We start from the raw sequence: 23,248 nt of genomic DNA, 5'->3' as shown, positions 1-23,248 counted from the left end.
ATATAAATCGGATGCTCAAAAAGACAAATGTATTTATTATTGACCTTAATGTGGGAATTGGGAAGCGGAAGAATTTGAGATTTACGTACTCTGGTTAACGCAGTAGTGTCCATCGTTTCTCATTGTCTCAAGATGGTGGGGGAATCGTTGAAGGAAGGGATAACCGCACGTGAATATGGCAGTGGTGGGGGTAATATTGCACGTTGTGTAGTTGAGTAGAGGGGGCATAGCACAGACACGTAGTGGAATCACTCGATGGCCGGCAATGTGCACTGCGTCATCGTTCTAAGTGTCTCGCTGCTGCTTTTCGAAGTGTTAGCACGATCTCCTTTATTTTATTTGTTTCTCTCGGTTAACAATAATACTAATTTAAGAACACATACACACACGTATTCGATAAGTTTACGCAATTGCATTAAAAAAAGACTATCGGTGCTTCTGAAGGAGATGAATATCTAACAAATAACTGTTCCATAGAAAGTTACTGTATTAGACTGATTTGCACGATTACACTCACACGCGTTCCAAGTGCCACCAATTCCATCGATGCTTATAAGAGTACAACTTATATTCCTTTTTTTCTTTTTTTTACTTTTTAGATATTAAAAATGTTTTTCATATTTAGCTGATAATCTTTCTTTACACTTTTACCGGTATCTTCGTTATCTTAATCGTTCGGTGTCCTCGCTATTTTATTTAATCGTTCTATTACACTTTCACCGGCCTATCAGTCGATAATGTTAAAATATAATCATTCAACTTGTTCGAACAATTCTCACTAACATTGTCTTATGACGTGTTCCTCGTGCTGGAGATGTAATAATAACATAAATGTATACATCTTTTGATACTTTTGAATGCGTCAAACATTGTTGCTCGAGTGCAGTGAGTGAGTATCGTGGGAGGTAACGCCTCGGTGCGATCCTCTTGGGGAGGAAAGAACGGAAAGTGGAGTTAACAGTTGAAAATGGAGAATCGTGTGCTTGGACCTACGCCGGAGGAGACGACAGCGGCGGTAACAACAAGCTGCGGTATTGGTACATCTTCTCCAGTGGCATCGGCGCCGACCAACACGGTTACTGGTGTCGGTGGTTCTGGTGCTCTGACTTCGGCCACTTGCACCATACAGAATCCCGTGGTCGTGGTGGCGAGCCCGCCAACTAAGCATCAGCAGCCTGCTGCCGTGCTGTCCACTATCCCTACTGTCCCTACTGTTCCATCCGTTTCCGGTGTCACCGCTGCTGTGCCCAAGATACTCAGTAGAAACATCAACGGCACGCGTAAGTTTCTAGCTATATTAAATTTATGGTTTTTATGTGTTTAAATGTCAAATGTTTCATAGTTTTTCAGAGATTATGATATTATATGCTTATGTACTTAAATAGATTTATTGGTATGTGCTTAGGTTTTCATGCAAATATTGACAGAGGTTAATGTTCATTCTTAATTGTTTTTCTTCTAAAACAGAAAAATGATAGTAAATTTAAATTCTTGTTTGTAACATGTTTGGACAAAATTGATGATTAAGAAAATGATCGCATCGGTTTCAATTAACTTCTAATGCCGTACTTTCTTTGTAATTTATGTAATTATGTTATAATTCTTTAAATTCGAGTACCGAGATACTTCACAAATACTATTTTATTTATATAAGTACACAGTTAGTCTAATCACTGTCGTAAATAGTATTCTTACAGTATTATAGTGTTTAGTATCAATAGCTTGACATGCCTGAATGATTGCTTGGTAAATATTAATTATAAGTAGCAAATTTGTAAACATAGTCTTAATATTTCTTTAAATACCAAAACAAAGATTTTCTAAAAATTGACTCTTACTGATTTATCAAAGCAAATTGCATTAACTTATTCAAACAATATGTTATTGTTAAATAAATGGCCGATAAGTCATTGCACCTTTGAATCTTTATAATTCATGTAAATTTGACTTTTTCGTCATCGTTTAATAATAAAAATATTCATTAGTATTCATGCATTTTTATCTATTTCAATTTTTATTTCTTTTCGCCATTTACTTACATCTTTTAAAAAAAAAACTTGTTACTCTTGAAGTAATGAATTTTTCAAAGGCATTAATCAATTAATAATTATTGATAAAAAAGGATAATTGTTTCTTATTTCTCTGATAAAAATATTACACATGTAAGTACTTATATTAGTATCACTCAAGTTATTATAATTAATTTTCCTAATACATACCAAGAGCAAACTTCATCATTCATATTGCAAAATCCCTAAATTATCTCAGAAATTAATTTTGTATAATCTACTGCAACTCACCTCAAAATACGATTATTATTAATTATAATTACGGATATTACAAAAACGAACGTCTATCGCCGTAATAACCCAACAGTATCTCGATTGTTACAATTATTTATCCCTTGCCTAACCTGATATTATATATCTCAATTTCCTCGCTGAAAAAGTTCCATTTTTACGATCTGTGAGATACACGTATACAGAGCGCAAAGATACACAGTTACGCGCATAGTGTATGTGCTTTGTCTACTCTGGGTAGGAAGAGGCATGACTCAGGAAGCGGACAAAAAGCGTCGCGCCGTGCAAAAAGACGCTTTTTCTTCCGCCATTGGTGAGCAACTATTGCGAGAACGGTTTTTGTCAGTTTCTTACAAGACGAAACAGCCAACGGAGGAGGATATAACAGTATAGAAGGCGATCGCGAGCGCTGAGTTGACCATTGCAGACTAAATGGTAAAAAAGCGCTGGTTTCGCGGTTTTGCCTGACGTTTCTCCGAAAGTTGAAATTGCGAGAGAGGATATCTCTCGAAGACGGCAGTTGGTCCACTGGCTGCAAATGGCTGCTCCTTCTTTTTCCACTCCCTTTCTCTTCCTCTTTTTCTTACCTTCCTCTGCCTTTTTCTCAATTTCTGCTTCTTTTGCTCCATTTTTTCCCTCCCTTATCTTGCCTCGTGTCGAAACATCGAAGAGAATTATTATACGAATCGAATCGGCCTTACACATTAGAAATTGCTTAGTAATTCCTAAATATGAAATTAGAGGAGAAAGAATTGGTCCTTATTTGCTTCTGCGATGCTTGCGTTTTGAAGAACTTCTAGTATTTCAGTTAATGGGAAGATATGATTGTTTGCATAAGGAAGTTTTAATTTTCATCTTCGAGAAATCTTCGAACTCTTCGGATTGTTATTCGATATATATATAATAATGTGTGTAATATTCATACAAATAGGAATACAAACATTTGTATTCCCTCGTAATTACTATCTGATATTTCAAAAAGAATAATGCAAGAACAATTGCAAAGAGTAAGGTATAATGTAAATGTAATATTTTTTAATTATTTATGTGTCTGTAATTCTAGAACACTTGTTATTCTCATAAAGAGTAAAAAATCAAAATTACCTAAAGCAATGATCGAAAGGCATAAAGATTTTTGGATAAGAAAAGAACGTTTAACTTTTTTATTATACTATAATATGTAGTTAGGCTTTTGTTACAATAGTAAATGTAATAGTAATAGTGATAGTAATAGTATGAATTTTTTATTGTTTAAATTTTTTAATGAGACAATAATTTTTATAAATTTTAACTATTTTATTAATTAATTTTGTTAATTTTTGCTATTGATGTACAACACGTCCACATTTATTTTGATAATAAAGCACTATTGGAGGAAAGAAATACGCATTGTCCGCATAATAGTAATAGAACATTTAAACAGTAAGTCTTCGCATACTGGAGGTCCCACAGTACATACATACTTACCTTTTTTCGTCATACGAACGACTTATAATTCTCGAGAAATAGAAAGGCTAAGTCTGTCTTTTGTTTTTAGATTTAACCTAAGTTGTTCTTTATTTCTATATTTTTTACTATTTAGTTTTCTGTCCTATCGAAGTAATGGGAGGAACGCGACGCTACGTTTTCGTGTTTTAATTTCAAACGAACTGAATGACCGTTTGCTTAGAATTAGCATGCCTGTCGCGGCCTATTCGAAACACCGGGATAATTTGGCGCGCTATAAATTTGAGGCCGAAACTCGTGTAAAAACAGCCACTTGCTCACTGCTCTGTCGCTATGCAACTTAACAAAAAATCTTCAACTTTTTGCGGCAAGTTTGCCGGATTCCCGCGCTTACTTAGAACTTATCGAGCCAAGAATTTTTTTCAAATTAAACGTCTTTACGATAGCAGCCATAGCTCGCATTCCCAAACCTGCCCGGTTTCTTATTTTACGATTATCTCCTTTCTTTGTATCATAAACAAAACATATTTAATTTTATCCCTTTGATACCATGTCGTGCATATATGGTGTCCTTCAATTAACAATTGCGAAAATAAAATTTAATAATTTCTGATATCGATCGTAAAAGAAAACTTTGATGTTTTAATTGCACCTAATTGTTCCTTATTCAAGCAAGCAGATATAAATATTAATAGATGATTGAAAAATTAAGATCGATTAAGTAATTTTATTTTTGAGATAATAATATTATTTTTGTATAATTCCCAGTGTTGTAAAAGATGATTATTATTTTTAATTAATATTCGTAATCAAAGATGAAAAGATATACATACTTGCATTTATTACTTCCATTTCTTATTAAAATATTAAATCTTAAATTTGTATTAGAAAATTGAAAGATTAAAACTCGCCATAAATAAGAATCATTAAAATGACACTTTCAATTCTACCTTCTAATTTTTTATTACCTTTCTTATTTAAATTTTCAGCAACACAATTTTCATTTTCAAAGGATTGGACAGAAAAAAGGGTTATGTTCTTTTATATCACCGTATCTTCACAAATCGCTCTAGTTCTCGTTCCTGTTTGTCGAATTAACCCGCATTCGAGTGCATCCACCCACGGATCGCACAATTTCTTGATCGTATTCAGATTACATTCAGGCATCTCTTTAACGTCGGGAACAGAGGTATGCACAGAAAACTCGTTCAGAAGACGTGCAGAGTACACAAACGGAATGAAAGAGCTTGTTAGAATAAGCAGCTGCGTATACGTTGCTAATATTTATATTGATCCGACATTTAAAATGCTAGAAACGAATTCCTATTATACCGAGTATGATATAAAATATATGAAACCTTTTTTCTTTAACGATACATTAATCATTTTCCATATTGTAATTCACTATCTCTATAATACAGTCATTGACATATTTAGTTGAACACCTGATAAAATTAGTATCATATCTAGTTATATAGCGTACAAAAATTTCCGTTCTTAAGTTGAACTTAATTCTTAAATGTTAATATGGGCTTTTGAAATACTTAAGATGTTTTACAGATGGTATTCAAGTGCGACACGCTCGGTAATTTTGAATTAGACTGAGCCCCATTTTTGCCTAGAAAGATTCACATTTACGTTTTACATTCGATTATACCTCAAAGCCTTGCTAGAAAGTTATTTTCATTTCACCATAGCAGTCAAGGATTAAGAAATATTCCTTTCTATCCAAAGACAATCAATCGCTTAGAAAACGGTTTATCTATCGAAACTCGTAAGCCATTCGGTCCTTCATAAGAACGAAGTACATATTCAGAATATTCCCACAAGGAAGGAATCCATCCGACCTTTATCTCGTTCGCGAATAAATTAACAGGCAAGAAATTCTTCAGTCTACCACCGTAAGGGGTACGCTTAAATCCCTCTTATTTTCTCTCGTACTCCTATCCCCATACTCTTTCGTTTTTTTATTCCTTCTTGTTCTAAAAGATTTAATCCCAAAAAGCGATGCGCGGTCGCGTCCTTGCCTTACCTGTCGATCTAACACTCCCATGAAGAACCTAACTAGAATAAAATATATACAAATATACGTTGATCCTCCCAAGTGATACAACCGGACTCACTGGTCCAGCCCTCCGCCTCAAACATATGCATATCGTCACCCTTTCCATCAGTCCGACGGCATAAAAAAAAACTCGGAAGAAGCCTGACCCAGAAGAACGAGGCAGAAAACGAACGAAAAAAAACAAATAGCTCGGAAAGAATTCTTTGTCTCTTCCTCCTCTCTTCTATTGGAACCGTGTGCTCCCTCTTTCTTCCCCGTGGGTTCCTCGACGTTATATCTGATCTCTTCTTTTCTCAGGCTGTTTTTGCTTCCACCACTTTTCCCTCCACCCTCAGCCCCGTTGGTATCCCCCTCCAACCCTATGATAGAGAAGTTTTTCTGCTGAGTTTTTATCAGTCTTCAACCTTGCGATCCAAGGGAGAAGAAGAGCGGCTGGGTAGCGGGAAACGTACATATATGTATACGAACGCGTACACTTGGTTCGTTTGCTCGTCTTTCTTTTTGTTGGACGACGTGTTACGTTGCGGCTGGAATGTTGTTGAAGTTGGATGAACACGGGAAAACCGTAAAGTTGCTTTTTTTCTACTTTTTTGGTTGGTTCTTTTTTACCGAAAGAAGTAACATTGTTATTGCTGTTATTATTACATCTTTTCGTATGTGTACGACTTTATGATTGTTAGAACAAATTATTTGACTATTTGAGTTAATTTACTTTACAGAAATACGATATAATATGTTTTACCACTTATTTTAGATCAGAAGATTATGATGATCGTTTCGCCATTTGCAGTAATTCTTTTACTTGATCTAGTCTGAGATAATATAAACATAATTTTAATTCAAACATTTGATATGATTTCAATTCAGCATACTCAAAGTTATCTAAAATCGCACAATTTTTCATTACGATACAATCTCTATGGTATCCTAATTTTTTATTGATAACATTACATTGTCTAGCGAAAAAGTAATGTAAATGTGAGGTAAAAGAAAGACCAGAAGTTGAAATGTTGCGTGCGAAGGTTGTATGCATGTGACCAGAAAGTGGCGAACGCTCTCATTTAAAAAAAATTAGCCCTTGATGTTTTGCTTATAACCCTTTGCTTCGTCTTCACTGGGCCTAAGAAAAAACTTACTAAAAAATTCTATATTCACAGGATGCCCGTGGGAACGTTTCTCCCAAGGTTTACGAGATTTAGACATTTTTTATATTATCTTTGAATAAATAGAAAGCGAATGTTCTAATTAAATTGACGTTATTTTTTAATATTTACATTCTTTTATATTTGTATTAAAGATTAATTTCATTGTTTCATTTATCTGTAGATTGGTCTTTTAATGGTATATTGATATTATAATATTAGAAAATATTAACAATATTCATTGATTTAAAATATTTAATTATTACCCAAAAAATTCGGTTAGTCCAAATTAAATATTTTACTTATTTTCATAAAAATTTTCACAGACAATATCACAAGTATTAATGAGACATGAAACAGATAATCTTTTGTCATTAATCAAACCCAATTATTTTTTATCCATTTCTACAAATATTGCATTTCCATAATTACAACTATTTCTAAACAGATTTCCATTTGATTCTTTTAAGTATATCTTCCCATCCTCTAAAAACGCTTGCTAAACAACTCATTTATTCTCCTATTATTTTAGTCACGGAAAAACATTCATACTTCTTTACTTATCAAGTTAAATAAATAGTTATGAATAATTATACTTTTATCGATTATAATATAATAAGTTTGTCGATCTGTTTAAAAAAGATTCCTGTCAATCTTTTTAAAATGAATTGCTTTGAATATTCTGAATATTTTGTCTATCCACGTGCAATAATTAGAACAAATTAGGTATAGATGCTGTTTATTATGTATTACTAAAACGTTCGGTCAGTTGCATTTACAATGTCGATTCAGTTAGTTGGGTTGCATTCAGGTAGAAGGATATGGTGCAAAAACGATTATCATGCAAGTATATCGCTAAACTCATCGCTATTTGCGAAGGAATCCAGATTTATCCTGTTTATTCGGTGGAAGCCTGTCGCGCGACTTTTTATCCAATCTGTTTTCGCTACGTGGACGCCGATCTTTTTGGTCGACCTCCGAACTCTTTCATTTTGTTCACCGTGAGTTTCTGCATTTTATTTCTTGGTCGGGATTGTCTATTTTTGCGCCATACTACGCGGCCGCGTCATCGTTTCTCCGAACAGAAACTTAGATTAAGTATCTTCTTTTCCGTTCCGGTTACTTTCTGCCAAGTCAAAGAAATGCATCAAACCAGAATTTTTCGAATCGTCAGATACAATTGTTATTTTATTCATTTCACTATCAAACGTCTGTTAAAAAACAGTTAATATTTGCACGCATATGTACTTCTAGTATTCTTTTTAATTTTTAGTCATGACCACTGCGCTAAATATATTCAAATAATCATAAATATATCAGAGATTCAATAGTGCTTATGAGAATAAATTAAGAATATTGTGAATGTAAATGTATAGATTAAAAAACAAATCGTATATTTATTAAACCAATATATTTATCGAGTTTAGCTAATTTACATAATATATTGAGTGTCTTTTAAGTATCGGGTACATTTACGAGCGATAAAGTTGTTCGACTGGATGAATCTGTAATTACCTATGTTGCAAGAAAAGAAAATAAATTTCGTGTTTATCGTATAAATTTTTTTGTGATAATTAGCTATCAATATATATATTCTTAATAGCTGAGTGCAATTACTTTTATTAATATCAAAATCTTTCCTGCAATACATGATGTTGAAACAAAGTCCTTTAAAAACATATTCTACTAATTTACATTAATCATTTAACTTTTTGCATATTTCATTTTGAGTTTCTTTACTTTTTTCAACACATACGATGCGAGCATACGTCACAGCTGTTTTTATAATTCGCTTTTTTCATATTTCGTTTCATTCCTTTTTACATTATTCAAACCTTGGTGAATGTTTATTTTTGGTTTTGATATACTTTTCCTGAAATATTAACTTCTTCCAAATTCTATCGTGTACTAATATTATTAGATTATGAATAATAAACTTTGATATTACAATAATTTTATTAACACTTGATAAAGTGATTCTGCAAATGATTCTGCAATATAATACAAAAACTTTATATTAAGTTATATTAATTAATAGTTAAAACTACATAGCAGTTAACTTTATTATCAAATATATCTAGTTTTATAGTATTACTGAATACATCGAATATATTTACTTTAATATAATATATTTTTATAATAACTGTATAAAAGTATACAAATCAATTTAAATACTTTGAACGCACCGTAGAAGGGTTAATAATGTCAATGAAACACGTTAAATAGCATATCGTACTCGACAGCTTAACCGTTCCCAGCAACGACGAGGAGATTTCATCCCGCTTCGTGCCGCCACCAAATAAAGATTACGTGTCGTGATGTTTTGCAATTTTAACGGACTGCCAGTTTTTTCTCGATGGCGCGGCATGCGGGCACAAAATCAGTCGACCATACTTTAAAATGCACCTAAGGGAGGGAGAGAAGTTTTAAACAGTAGGGGATGGAAAAGCGACGGAGGTTGGCCATTGCAAGAAGGATGGAATTCAGGCCCCACCCTGCGAGCTTAAAAACGATGCTCAACCAATCAACTCAATTCGACCGAGGTATTGCTACCCCCGAAAATACCGATTTACAATATGTTTTCTAATCCTGCCTCCTTCGACACACATGGTGCTCTACCCCTCATTTTTAAATGTCGCAGGGACCTTTCAATGCCTATGGTCGAAACTTCTGCTAATGAATGGGTTGAACGAATTATATACGATAGAGTGCTGATTATATATGTTCAAGTTGGTGGATAAGTCATTGTTAGTTATTACTGCAACCAATAATCATAAAAATTTCGCTAAATTATTGGACAAGAGAGAAATATTTTTATAACTAATGTATTAGCCCAATTAACGGTCACAAGAACTTTTCCAATTAAAAACTAAGACAACGTCAAAAATAAAAAATCCATACGTAATTTAACAACCAAACACAACACTTAAGCCGAAGAAATCGTTCGTTTCCCTCGTTAAAAGATCTTCTATATTCTATATGTCCTTTCCCCTGGCATCATCTCCCTCTCTCTGGTTGCCTGATCGTTGACCAGCAAATTAGTTTTTTCCTTCCTGCTCGTCGAAGGGGAGTTAACCATTGGTCGGCTGTAGGAGAGGGTAGGTAAAAAGTGGGGATAAGTAAAATAGTATCCTAGAAGAGAAGCTCGATGCCTGGTGCTCGTATGTATCGGGGGGAGGAGCTGAGAAGGGCAACTGTAGGGAACGAAAACGGTAAGGTAAAACTGGCAGATATAGACCCAACGAAGATGAAGAAGAAGGAAGAATGAAGAAAGGGTGGTGCACGAAGACTAGCAGATTAGAAAGATAAAAAGAGGGGCTGTTCGGTGAGATAGAGATAGCCAAGAGGGATAACCAAGAAACCAAGGGGAGAGACTATGGAGAAGAAGAACGAGAAGAAGAAGAACAGAGACAGGAGGAAAAGCTTTAGCACGAACTAGATAAAGTGAGAAGGGAAGAATGAGAAAGGGACAGAAAGGTAAGGTAGGGGGATCGAAACGGCGACTCAGTCCATCTGTCCGGTGTTTTGTCCAAGCGGCGGCAGAGGCACTAGACAAAAACCCACCTAACCCTTCCTTGATTACAATGCCAGTAAAAAGCGAAATACTAACCGCTGCTGCTACTGCTGCTGCTGCTGCTGCCGCCGCGCCGCGCTGCCGCCGCCGCCACTGCTTCTTCCACTGGCATTGGTGTGGTGCCGCGCGAGAACGGCCGCTTCTAAGAAACTAGACTCGTTTTTGCGTAGCATCGGAAGAGCGTCCGCACCGTGAGCTATCGAACAAAGAAGCTATAGCACTCGTTCGCTCTCACCCTCGTCTCTCTTCTCTTTACCACGTCCAACCGAACGTCTTTTACCCTGGACCACCCCCCTCATCTGCTGATGGCTGCTTCTAACCCGCTTCTACCTCTTTCTTTGCCTAGCCCCTCCTAGTTTCTCTTCTTCTTTCTCTTCTTCTTTTTCTTTTTCTTCGGTTGCTTCTCTTCCTCGTTCTTCTTTTGTGCGTAGATCTCGACCAAGCAAAAGTGAAGTTTTTGGGATGGCGTTTAGATCAAAAAATGGGAGATCTCAACTGTCGGTTAGTTCATCATTATGTGAGATTATTAGCATCATTTGTAATCGTAATTAATTAGAAGGAATAATCAATGACGGGAAGTAATGGAAAGCATTTAAAAGCTTTAGTCGATTTATAGAAACAATATATGACAAGAATATAGATTAATGATATATTAATAATCAAAAACGGTACATGTTACCCTATCAACGCATAGAGTTCACAAATTTATATTGTTTATTTAAGCACTTATCACATTTATATTAGGATCAAATATTTTATCTAACCTAGTCTAGAGATGGTAGAATGCTAGGATAATGAATTTCACAAATAATAAAACCTAGTTTAGATATTGTAGAATTCTAGGATAAAGAACTTTGCAAATAATAAAATTATTGCATAATATTTAACACTTACAGATCCCAATTTTGTTATTCCAGATTAATTTTTAAAAGTCAATTTTATCATGTTACAATGCTTTACGATATAATGATGTATGTACGATATAATAGAATAATGGGGCATGCACGTCAAGAATCTCACCTCTGTTCGCTCAAACTGTATGTTCCATCCAAGGGTTATTTTCTTAATCCCTCCCCATTCCTCAGTATCATCATGTTTCTCCGTCTCCTGCGAGTCCTTATCCATTACGTTAGAGAATTTATCGATTCTTCTTGAAGCGTTTGATGGTGCTCCCAGAGGAAATCTCGTCGCTTCTTCCTCTTTTCCACATCATACACTTTTGCAATGGCCACACTGATCAATGAAGGCTTTCGAGATTGTCTTCTGATCTTTCTTGAATATACAATATACAGGAATGGGTTTCGTTATTGATTCGATTGTGCAAAGGGATTAGAAAAAGAGAAAATCAACGAGAGTTGTTTTAAGATGAAGTAGGTTGGTCTATCTGGATTTATATATCTATTCATTTGCTCATCTATTTATCGAAGTAAAAACTAATTTTAAAATATTGATACGAGTAACAAACTCTTTAATCTCAAATTAATATGAACTCGCTAAAAGTTTATAGCTTCAGAACAAGTGACATAATGACAGTACGCGTGTCTTTATAAGTGGGCTGCGAGTTTTCATGCACTTATAGGAAATTTGACAACACAAAAAAAAATATAACATATCCAAAATATGATATTTATATATCAAGTAAAAAATCCTTGTATAACTTCTCTTTCTTTAGCTATGTTCGTAAAAATTTGGATCTGCATAAATATCCTCAGTCTATCGATAATCTTTTCTTAAATATTCCTAATATCTTTAATATCATATTTCGACTTCCAAGCACTCCAATAGTGAATCGAATTTAATTACGATTCCTAGGTGAATTCGAATGATAAACTAGCAGGAACAATAAAAAGGGAAACAAAGGAACAGAAAAAGAAGAAGCGACGAAGCGAATCCTAAAGATAGCAGAACAACACAGTGTGATCCACGAATTGTCGGCTGAAAAGCAACGAAACGATGGTGAACAGTGGGCATAAAGAAGAAAAGTCGGTGGTGGCGAAGAGACAACAAGCACGCATCGTTCCCAGGGAGGCTGAGGAGGCCACGGTAGGATCAGGTTTTTCTTAGCGCGTCCCTGGTGCGCAGTATTGGATGCTATGCCGTGACGACTCTGCCTCCGACTCGCGTACGTGTTCCTACCGACAAAAACGATTATCCTGTGCCAAAAAAGTTGTTATGTAAATGCACTGCCAGTCCTAGACTGTCGGTCAGAGGTATAGCTACTCTACTTGATCAAGGTGAGAGGATCCTAGATAGAGGAACTATACCATTGCCTGATTACAATGAGAATGACCTGGGTCGAAAATCAAAGGAAACTGAATTTTTTACCTGTTTCGTCTTATATCGATTTACGTTACGATGCTATGGGAAGATTTCTGAGGCGTCATGACAATGTGGAAAAAATATTCTTTGATAAATGTAGTTACGGACATCGAAATCTGTCAAAGAAGATTAATTTTTTTTATATTAGCGAATTAATAACGAAATAGGATTCGTGTATTATAGAAGAGGACTAGTGAAATAGGATAGACAAGTAAACATTTTAAAAATTTGGGGATGGGTGACCAGTACTTGTTCCTTCAAGGTAATGTTATCTGTTTTTCCAAAAAATGCCATATAGGAAGGTAAAATAGCAATTCATGAATTAATGCTAGATAATTAATATCGACGCAATTATTTATTTTTAAGTCATTGATTTTTTTATTCAACTTGCCCCGATAAATTAAAGTTATGAAACACGTATATTTTCTGAGTACTCTTTAATAAAAGAAGCTGAAAAGGAACGAAGAGAAACGAGAGTTACCATCAGAACTTTATGGTTTTTTGTATTTGTTCGATTTTTTAAAGAATAACTCTCGATACTTTATGGACAGTAAATCATATATGAATTACTCTCATTGATGGGCATTATTGTTTGATTTCTGTGTAATCAAGAGACTCATGAATGTTTGAACGAACCCAGCTGCAAAAATCGCTCATGTTTAATTAACGAATGACCATAAAACACTCGAAACTGTAAAGCAAGTCTGACCATTTATTTTGTACGAAAGCTATCGGTATCTTGTTATAATTGTACTTGTCGAAGAAGTTAATTACAAAGAAGATTGAAAGAGGACGTTTAACAATATAGATTCAAACAGAACGTTGGAATGCTAAAAACTAAAGACAAGCAGTGGCAAAAATTACATGAACGATGAAAAAGTTAATGAAAACTTAAAGGAAATCTGAATTAAAATATAATAAATAAATAGCGCGATGACGTTTTATATCCTGAGATATCTTATAATCTTATGATTCTATAATTAGATCTTAACGATAAATTTTTAGTTTTATACCATTTTAATGTAAATATTTCCTATAATTCTAGCTTCGTTCTCGATTCTCAGTCAAACAAGTTTCCATAACAACCGACTTCTTTCTCTTATATAAATTTAAGGTTCCAAAGAAGGTAAATGATCTCAATTAAACATGTTAAAGACACCAAACTGTTGAAACTTCTACATTACCTTATGAAACCTTATTCGACTTATATATGAAAATATAATGATATATAGAAAGGATTCGGAGTTTTAGAAAGAATAAAAAAATGTACATTATTTCAATGTAAACTCTCGAAACATATTCTTTTGCACCAATTGAAATAATAATTAACAAAATTTCCCATATTGCATCATAATCGGAACTATGACAATTGGATAATTAAGTGTAGCTCTAAATTGTAGATATGTATTTATCTATACCGATATTGAAATAAATGAACTTTTACCGTATAATTTACTATCATCGCACGTTACGCGGATCGTTTTGTAAGTGAGCACATCGAAGAACGTAAGAGGGCGCGCGGGGGGAGTGAGAAATCGGCGCCTCATTAGAAAGATCCACATATCCCTTTGGTGGGTTCAGCCGAGGCTGCAGGGGCCAACGTCAGAAAAATCTCGCGGAACGAGTCACCCCGCTGCTGTCAGGGACTTACTCGTATCTCGGTCGGTGTATATAAGCGTGAGACCGGGCCTTAGGTTCGTAATAAGACCTGACGGCCAGGTTTTTCAGGGCCCGGCTCTACCGTATTGCTCCGTATCTCCTTCTGCATTTCTTCTCTTCTTCTAGCTTCCTGTCGCTCTCTTTTTTTTCTCTCCCTCTCTCCATTGCCCTCTCTCTTCTCATCCCTTAAATATCTCCCTTTTTCTCTCCCCCTCCTCCTCCTCTTCCTCCTCCTCCTCCTCCTCCTCATTCTACCTTTCGTACTCGGTTCATCTTCCGTTTCATCTTTCTTCCCTTTGTTTTAATTTCTATCCTTTCCTCTTCGTCGCACCCAGACCACAGGTTTTCTTTCTGGAGGGATACACCACTCTTTCTCTCTCCTGTTCCTCTCCCTTCCCTCTTTCAAGAGCGGCGTCCGATGCCATGCCAGCGGTACCGGTATTAATTTATACGCTGTACGTGTGTGCACGCCGCTTTTTCTCGCAGTTCCTCGAAATTTGCAAGAAACTAGTCGGACACCCTGGCGGCTCGACCGTCTGTCGCATACTGTCCGAGGCGAGCTCTCCTCCGCAAAGGTGAGCTCAGCTCGCCGAACCGGACTCAACAACCAAATGATCGATCAGTCGACCAACAATTCACCCCTCTAATATATCCAGATACAGGGAAATTATTTTTCGACGAGTCATCAGGCATCCAATTGAAAGAATATGAATTATGTCAAATATTCTTTGTAGACTTCATAGAGAATATTCTTAATATTCTGTCCGTTGTATATTACTGTTTTTCTTCTGTTATTTATGATAACATTAAAGGCTTGTATGGATCATCGGCGATAGGAAAGAATGAACAATTATTGATTCAACTATAGCATAAAACTATCGAGATTGAAGATTTCAGGTGTAAGCTATGTCCTTTAGATGACCAAATTTGAAACTTGTCTTATTTATAAATTCTAATAATTTTAGCCATTCTAAAGATACTTTGAATCACAGATGAGATGGTTTAATGATTTATTAGATTATTATTAGAATTTTATTGTTCGATATTATAAATAATCAGAATTGTCTCAATTTTACTCGAGTCAAACGTTTCCTTTTAATGAATTTTTACGTGAATCATTTAGTGGTGCAGACGTCCGTACCTCAAAATGAAGCGGAACTACAACTGTACAGAGTGATGCAACGTGCGTCTCTGTTGAGCTACTACGACACGCTTTTAGAAATGGGTAAAGAAATTCTTTTTTAAATATCTAGTATCCTTTCGATAATCCTTAATATCCTTTTCGATAACTTTGACGTTCTGAAGAAAGAATTAAAAAATACCATATAATAGTGGAAACCTTTTAAAATAATTCGTGTTAAAGAGATCGAACCATTTCTTACAAACTATTCTAGGTGGTGACGACGTACAACAATTATGCGATGCTGGAGAAGAAGAATTTCTGGAAATTATGGCGCTCGTTGGTATGGCAAGCAAACCTCTCCATGTCAGAAGACTTCAAAAAGCTCTCCAGGAATGGCTCACAAATCCTTGTAAAGTACCTTAATATCAAATAATTTTTTCGTACATTTGACTAAATCATTTTATCAAACAATTATACAAAATATTTGAAAATGATAAGATTATAAAAATATGGACATATGTATAAAAAGAAACCATAAAAATAAAAATATATTACATTCTGCAAAACATAGATATTATTAATGTTACGGTAAATCGGAAAGTTTAATAATTAATCGAGTTACCAAAATTCTGTTATAGCACTTTTCCAAACACCAGTTGTACCGACAACGGCTACGTGTAAAGCTCCTGCTGGCATAGGATTTCCCTGCGTGAGTCCTAGGCCGCAAGTGCAAAATCTTCAAGGTTTTACAACGACTTCGCAAACAGCAACTCCTACTCCATATGTTTCGTCGCACGTATCTCTAACACCATTACCATGTAGAAGTACTAGCCCTATTGTATCCGTTACAAGTGTAACAGCACCAGTGGCCTCAACAACATTTCGACAAAGTCCAAGTCCCAATACACCTCTGCCTTATACTACTTCTCACAGTCCTGGTATATTACAGGTATACTTCAAATAAAAAAAATGTTACTACTCTTATTCCAGTTTTATGAACAATAGATGCAGCATATATTAAAGATATATTTTGTTCTTAATATTATTAAAATATTTAAATATTTAATTATTTAAATATTTGATTGCTTCAATTTATACATAAAATACTGTAATATAAAAATTTGTATCGATGTATAACGAATTGGATCGGATTTAGTCTTCTCTGGACGTTTGAAATCTGTATATTTAAAACTTTATCATTATCAGACACAAACCAATTATAGCAGATTTTTCAGACAAAAGACATGCATATTTCTCCATACTCGATTGGTCAATAACATTTTAATAACTTCGAAGCGTCCTGTGTAAATGAGTTATTGGAGAAATACCATTACTTTCAGGTAGGGACATGTGAGTCATCCTGTGGTAGTGGTACAACACCAAGTCCTAGTGGCGGTGGTGGTGCACCTGCGAGTCCAACGCAACCTACACCAACCCTTTTGCAATCTCAAATACAAAGACTTGCAGAGGCAGCTGAAAGACTTGCCGCTACTATTCGACCCGTTGATCCAAAACCTCATAATGTTAAGAAAAAAATTTGCAAAAATTTAGAAGTAAATATCACTTTTTGTACGTGCTTAAAATGATCCATAAATTTTATGTAATCGTATTATTTGTAGATGGTAATGGCTATGCCTGATAGTGATCCACGTAGAATGGAAGAAATTCGGAAATATGCAGCAATTTATGGAAGGTTTGACTGTAAGAGGAAACCGGAGAAACCATTGACATTGCACGAAGTGTCAGTAAATGAAGCTGCTGCACAAATTTGCAGGTTCGTACCTGCCCTTCTTACTAGAAGAGATGAACTTTTTCCTTTGGCCCGACGCGTTGTGAGAGATTCTGGGTATCATTATTCAAAAAATCATTAGTAAGTATCTTTAGTTTCTATAAAAATATTATTAACTCTATTACAAGTATTTAGAATGAAAATATTGAAGATTAATGTAGGTAATAGAATTACGAAAGGCAATAGGTAATAGAACTATAAGTATCGTGAATTTTCTTAGGAAAAGATTGTCCTTTTTTGTTAATTTCTTCGAATATACACATATGTATAAAGTTTATCTTCCTAAAACCAGAATTCTAGTTACAGATCCTTTCTATATTAATTTAAAAGGTATAAATATACAGAATGTTCGGCTACCGTTTCTATATAATTTAAGGAGTGATTCTTAACGCTGAAATGAGACGAAAAGCAAGAATACAAAAATTGCGTTTTTGGTTTCAATTTTTAGTTATTGAGAATCAAAAATCGGACAAAATATCCCTGCAAACTTTCTTACATGAACGAAAGGAGGTCGACCTAAGCAGCGGGGCACACAGTGATCCTCAATTCAGTCGACATATGAGCGACAGTTTACCTCCTATAAGTTAACCGTGGTATTCGGAGATGTAAACAACCCCGCGCAACGTTTCACAAAAGAAATAGTAGATTAATCATTAAACCTGCTTACTCGTGGAAATCCATAAGAGCATATCAAAGGTCACCTTATGAAATTTCCGAGTAGAGGGGATTAATGTTTCCTCTAATCCTTTGCCTCTGCAAGTGTCCACAGCAAAATCATACACGCACCGCGATTGTCCTATGATCAGAAATGTCCATTACGCATATTTGTAATTGCGCATTTGTTAAACGTTGCCTCGTCAGTAAATAATATTCTGGCGGGAAAATTAGAATCGCGTTGGACTTTCCTACTCATCCATTCTTAGCTGTTGATCTTTCTGGATGCTATACGGGTGTAGATTTTCCTCCTTCAATACTGGCCATACGGTGCTGTTGCTGACACCTTTTTCAGCAGTAATAGTTCTCGTACTCAAATTGGGATTTTGTTGAATACGGTGCAGTGCTCTATCTCCCAGATCCGCGTCGTCGTACTGAATTCGTATGCCAGATAGGACAAGTTTTAATGTGCCGATATCCCATATTCGTTGAGCTATATTGTAAAATGTCTGTGCGCTGAATATAGTCCTGTTGGGATATTTTTCGGCGTATAAACGTCGCACTTTTGCATTATTCCCGTCCGCCGCAACGTAGCAAAAGTATATATAAGTTCTGCAAATGTATACATTCCATAACAAATGTGGCTACAATATAAAGACTGTTACACTGCATACAACATTTTCAAATATTATTTTGACATTTTGTGATGGAAAGTGAATATTTACCGAAAAACTTATAGTCGGTTTTTCCACACTTCCTACAAAATGTCAAATTAATATCTTATATTATTCCACGAATATAGTCACAATGTTTGCTTCAAAATAAATAATAAATGCGATAGTTATGCTTCTTTTCTATACTAGAGCTTTCTTAGAGCATTCTTCTAATTTTTTTCTTTCTACGTTTAAAACACGTTACGGTCATAAAAATTGAAGACAATAAGGCTTGAAGAATTGAGATATTTCCGAAACTCATTTGGTAAACAGAAAGCCCACTTTTCCAATGAGCATATTTAATAAATCTCTAGCTATATAAATTTTGAAGATTGCATAAAATAGGTTCTTTTAAACACATTTGATATGCAGCCTCTTCGCTTCCTATCGTACCCTTGCTTTCAAAAAGAACTTCTTAAATATCATAACTGTTACAACTGTTCGCGGAGAGACGCGGTCGCTAGGAAAACGCGTCAGTGAGAGGCGTAAATTCTCGCTACGATTATGTTAATCGACGCCGCGAAATAGTCGTTCCCCTGTTTCGGTTAAGATAACAGAAGTGGTTCAATGAATGTAACACTGTATTAACAGGTTAACATAAAATAATATATTTTATAATAATATGATGAATATATTACAGAAAGCTGATTAGACTTCACGATATCTCTAGATAAATTCGTTAGACTATTTGATTTTGCTCGTCAGATTTCTCGACGTGTCACGTTTGACTCGTCAGAAGGAACTGATCGCCTTTCGATGATTTCTTTGTCTCATTTGGAAAACGACCCCCACTATGCTCGGGTCACGCCATCGCTCGCGCCTATGATCACGTATGCCTCTTCTTGTGTGGAAAAATGTAACGGACAAAAATTCGACCTTTCTAGAGCTCGCTGCTTGGCGACAACTATGCGCTCGTCGATACATTATATATGATCCGGCGGGCAGATAAGACGATCTGCCTGCGACACTGTAGGACCGCGAGCGACGGTTAGACTGTGGTAAGCCTCGTGGCATAACAATAACTGTTCCTGAATAATTCCGAGTTATACAAAGAAAATGAAAGCATTGGTAATGAGTATCGTAAATTTTTCTTCCTGAATAAACTCTACATCACTACATTGCCATGTTTTAGCTATTTTGAAGCAAGAAACTAGAATAGTTTCGGAAGAACAAAATCATTCCGACATTCGAAAGGGAACTTTTAGAGAACTGAAAATATTACGTTAGAGTCTTACTTGAGTGTATTGTATATGCAGTGCGCGTAGTGCGTATACTGCAAGAACACTTAACCAGTTGTTTTGGAAACAGGATGGTAGATCGGTCGAAGAAAACCTGTGTTTTGGTTTGCTTGGTCACCAGATTTAAATCCTCTCGATTTTTACTACTGGGGCACATGAAAACACAATACAGCAAAATTTTCAGAGAAGAGTCAGGATCTGTTTACAAGAAAACGGGGGACATAACGAACATCTATTGTATTTTTGTGGACACCCGCGGCTGGGACAATCGCGGTGCGTGTGTGATTTTGCTGTGGACACTCGCGGAAGTAAAGGATTAGAGGTAACATTAATACTCTCCATTCGGAAATTTCATAGTGTAGTTTTCGATATGTTCTTATGGATTTTCATGAGTAAGCAGGTTGAATGTTCAAACTACCACTTCTTTTGCGAAGCGTCGCGCGGGGTTGTTTACTTCTCCGAACACCATAGTTTTCTTTTCTACGACTCATACGAGGTGCAGCTCATATGTCGATCGAATTGAGGATCTCTGTGTGCTCCGCTGCTTAGGCTGACCTCCTTTCGTTTGTGTAAGGAAGTTTGCTCGAGGATATTCTGGCCGACTTTTTATTGTCAATAGCTAAAAAATAAAATCAAAAACGCAATTTTTTATTCTTGATTTTCGTCTCATTTCGACGTCAAGAATCACTCCTTAAATTATATAGAGGCAGTAACAGGACACGCTGTATATAAATAGGGATGACTTTTAAGTTACACAGTGTTATAGAAGGTTAGCCAAATCTACATGTAGTTTTTAAGCCAATTAAAGTATGATATTCATAATTAAAATGCTTTAGCTTATCCGTGTCAAGGCCACGTGAAAATGGCGAAGAAAACGAACCTGATCGTACAAAACGACAAAAGCTCGAGCTTGAGGGTGAGAATGAAGATGCGACGCAGGTTAGCTCACCTCGATCATCATAATAAGCCATGTACATACAGATTCCAGTTCAGAATCATTATAAACTTGGGACAAAGTCACGGATTTTAATATAAATTGAATACGACATATCTTATGTGATACATCAATTATATAGTATAATCATAAAAATTAGATACCAAAAAATTTTCATTATATTTAGAATTACACTAAAACAAACGTTTTATTAAAGAATTTAATCACAACTTAATATAAGAAAAATTATGAAATAATTTCCTTGGTAACGTACATTATATTAATTATTAGATAAGTTGAATCAATTTATAATTTTTATGATCAGTAATTAAAGAAATTACTAAGTAATGATTATACAAAAATAAAATCGACGATTTTTTTAAATATTACAAAATATCATATATATAGCCTAAAAAAGAACGTTACAAAATCCTTGATGGAATTCCATAGTTATGATTTGATCTGGAATCATTGGCATATTAATGAGCTGCTGCACTCGCATGAGCGCTAACAACTAACTATGCACCCAGCACGTAAACAATTGCAACACGTAAACTACCACTACGTTGATATACGCGCGAAGCACAAGCAGAAAAGGTCAAGTATAGCTTTTGCATAACATGCATGGCTTTTGTACTAAATGTTTGTATACTTATGTTTGTTAATTAACAGGTATTTAAAAAACGTTACATATTTTATAAATGTACATACATATAAAAAAATTCTTCTCAGAAACTGTTTTTCCTTAAGTAGAAGGTGCTTTTTTTAATAAGAATTTTTTTAATTTATGTATTAACATATTAAAAATTAAATTACTATCTAAAACACAATTAATTCATACAATATTTTCTTCCACACTTGTTAGGACTCTATGCTTTGTTCCTGGTGTCCTTACGAGTTGTGTATGCCTGTTATATTAGTTATATCGAGTAATTGTTATTAACTATAGTAATAATAATAATTAGCTTTTTTCTGGCTGTCATTTCCTACGCTATATTTGTTACTTGTACTGTCTGTAGCAGTTCACTGTTCTAGGAGGAGTTGGATCTACGTTGCCCTGAAATGGATATAGGTAACTCAACAATTAGAAGACACAGATCTTCAAGGTGATTACTTTGAGCTCAAATGGATTATTAAGTAGATAATGCACTGTAAAATACTTATAGGTTGCAATCTTGAATATCACATATATATTTTATTGACTTATAATTGCAAAGAAATTAATTTTGCAAGTATATATTGATGTTCAGACATTTGCATTGTTTTAGTCCAGTTTGGAGGAAGAAGAATAACAATGGTATGTTCAGTGCGAGTATCGAGGAGATTAGCGACTCTGACAGTCAACTTTCATTTTCAAATGAAGAGTCTTCATCGATACACGTAAGCAAATGTTTTGCGAATATATGTGTACTAATTATTTCAAGTTGACAAATGGTCCTATTTACAGGACACTAATGAAGTTGAAGCAGATAATACAGATAAGGAAAGTGATTTCAATCTTAAGGTAGTAAATTTTATTTAAATTGATATACATATTATTTACTAATTTCTGAAGAAACATATATATAATGATATCAAGTTAAATTAATAATAACTAGTAAATGCTAATTTGGTTTTCAATTTGGTCAAATATAGGTAATAGCTTCACGGGGAGATAATATAATTGCTGTGGCAAATCCTGCATTAATGGAATGTAATCATCCTATAAAAGAAGAACCAACAGACGAAAAACCAACGCTGTGATATTGTTAAAAAATTGTATTATCATAGTTGTCTCATTCTTAGAAACATGTTTCAGCCTGTATTAGAATTAGTATTATTATATGTATTTGACCATTGTCATGTTATTTCCTATAACATAATTTTTATGTTGGTTGTTGCTGCACAAGTAAAATTTTTGCATCAAAAACTATTTTAAAATTAGAATTAACAGATGTTACAATGGGTTTCATAAAACCAACAGAAGTATGTTAAAAAATACGGCGCTGGTCATTATTTGATTTTAATAAATTCTTTGTACTTATTTTAAGCTACAAAAACACTTTTAGATGTTGTATATACTATTAATTTCTTTAAATCAAAAGCGTGTGTTGACTGAAATATAATTGCGTATTGTATAACACTAAAATTTGTAAATATACAATGAACCTTTTTTATTCAATGTATTGTATTTTTAAAGCAATCTATACATTATCATATGATTTATGTAAGTTAATAAATACGTATGAAAGTAGTTACTTTGTATTATTGTAAATTTCCAAAAATATATAGCCTTCGAATTCTATATTCTTG

General features: G+C 34.7%; 1 protein-coding gene across 11 annotated transcripts; it reads left to right on the top strand.

The window, feature by feature from the left end:
* The first annotated feature begins 155 nt into the window (after positions 1-155).
* Positions 156-23,117, top strand: LOC126866189 (NGFI-A-binding protein homolog). Of its 11 annotated transcripts, XM_050619488.1 has the most exons (12): positions 166-558; positions 732-1,280; positions 15,629-15,730; positions 15,900-16,037; positions 16,267-16,577; positions 16,969-17,181; positions 17,248-17,498; positions 20,859-20,961; positions 21,992-22,062; positions 22,225-22,336; positions 22,404-22,460; positions 22,592-23,117. In XM_050619488.1, exons 2-12 carry the CDS (start codon positions 968-970, stop codon positions 22,697-22,699), a joined length of 1,779 nt encoding a protein of 592 aa, XP_050475445.1. In that variant the 5' UTR covers positions 166-558; positions 732-967; the 3' UTR covers positions 22,700-23,117. The 11 variants fall into 11 exon arrangements, 7 of the variants coding, with proteins under 7 accessions (XP_050475452.1, XP_050475451.1, XP_050475445.1 ...); XM_050619492.1 differs by having other exon boundaries at positions 166-1,280; positions 17,248-17,402; positions 21,995-22,062; XM_050619491.1 differs by having other exon boundaries at positions 166-1,280; positions 17,248-17,402.
* The last annotated feature ends 131 nt before the right edge of the window (positions 23,118-23,248 follow it).

Source organism: Bombus huntii, chromosome 5, assembly GCF_024542735.1.
Source record: "Bombus huntii isolate Logan2020A chromosome 5, iyBomHunt1.1, whole genome shotgun sequence".
NCBI classification, from domain to species: domain Eukaryota; kingdom Metazoa; phylum Arthropoda; class Insecta; order Hymenoptera; family Apidae; genus Bombus; species Bombus huntii.
Note: the sequence above shows the minus strand (reverse complement) of the source record. Positions and strands in the feature narration are given on the sequence as shown.

Coding starts and splice junctions, on each gene's coding strand:
- LOC126866189 (XM_050619488.1), top strand. CDS start 968: ATGGAGAATCGTGTGCTTGGACCTACGCCGGAGGAGACGACAGCGGCG. Junction 1,281..15,628: donor TAGAAACATCAACGGCACGC/GTAAGTTTCTAG, acceptor TGAATCATTTAG/TGGTGCAGACGTCCGTACCT. Junction 17,182..17,247: donor AAATTTGCAAAAATTTAGAA/GTAAATATCACT, acceptor TATTATTTGTAG/ATGGTAATGGCTATGCCTGA.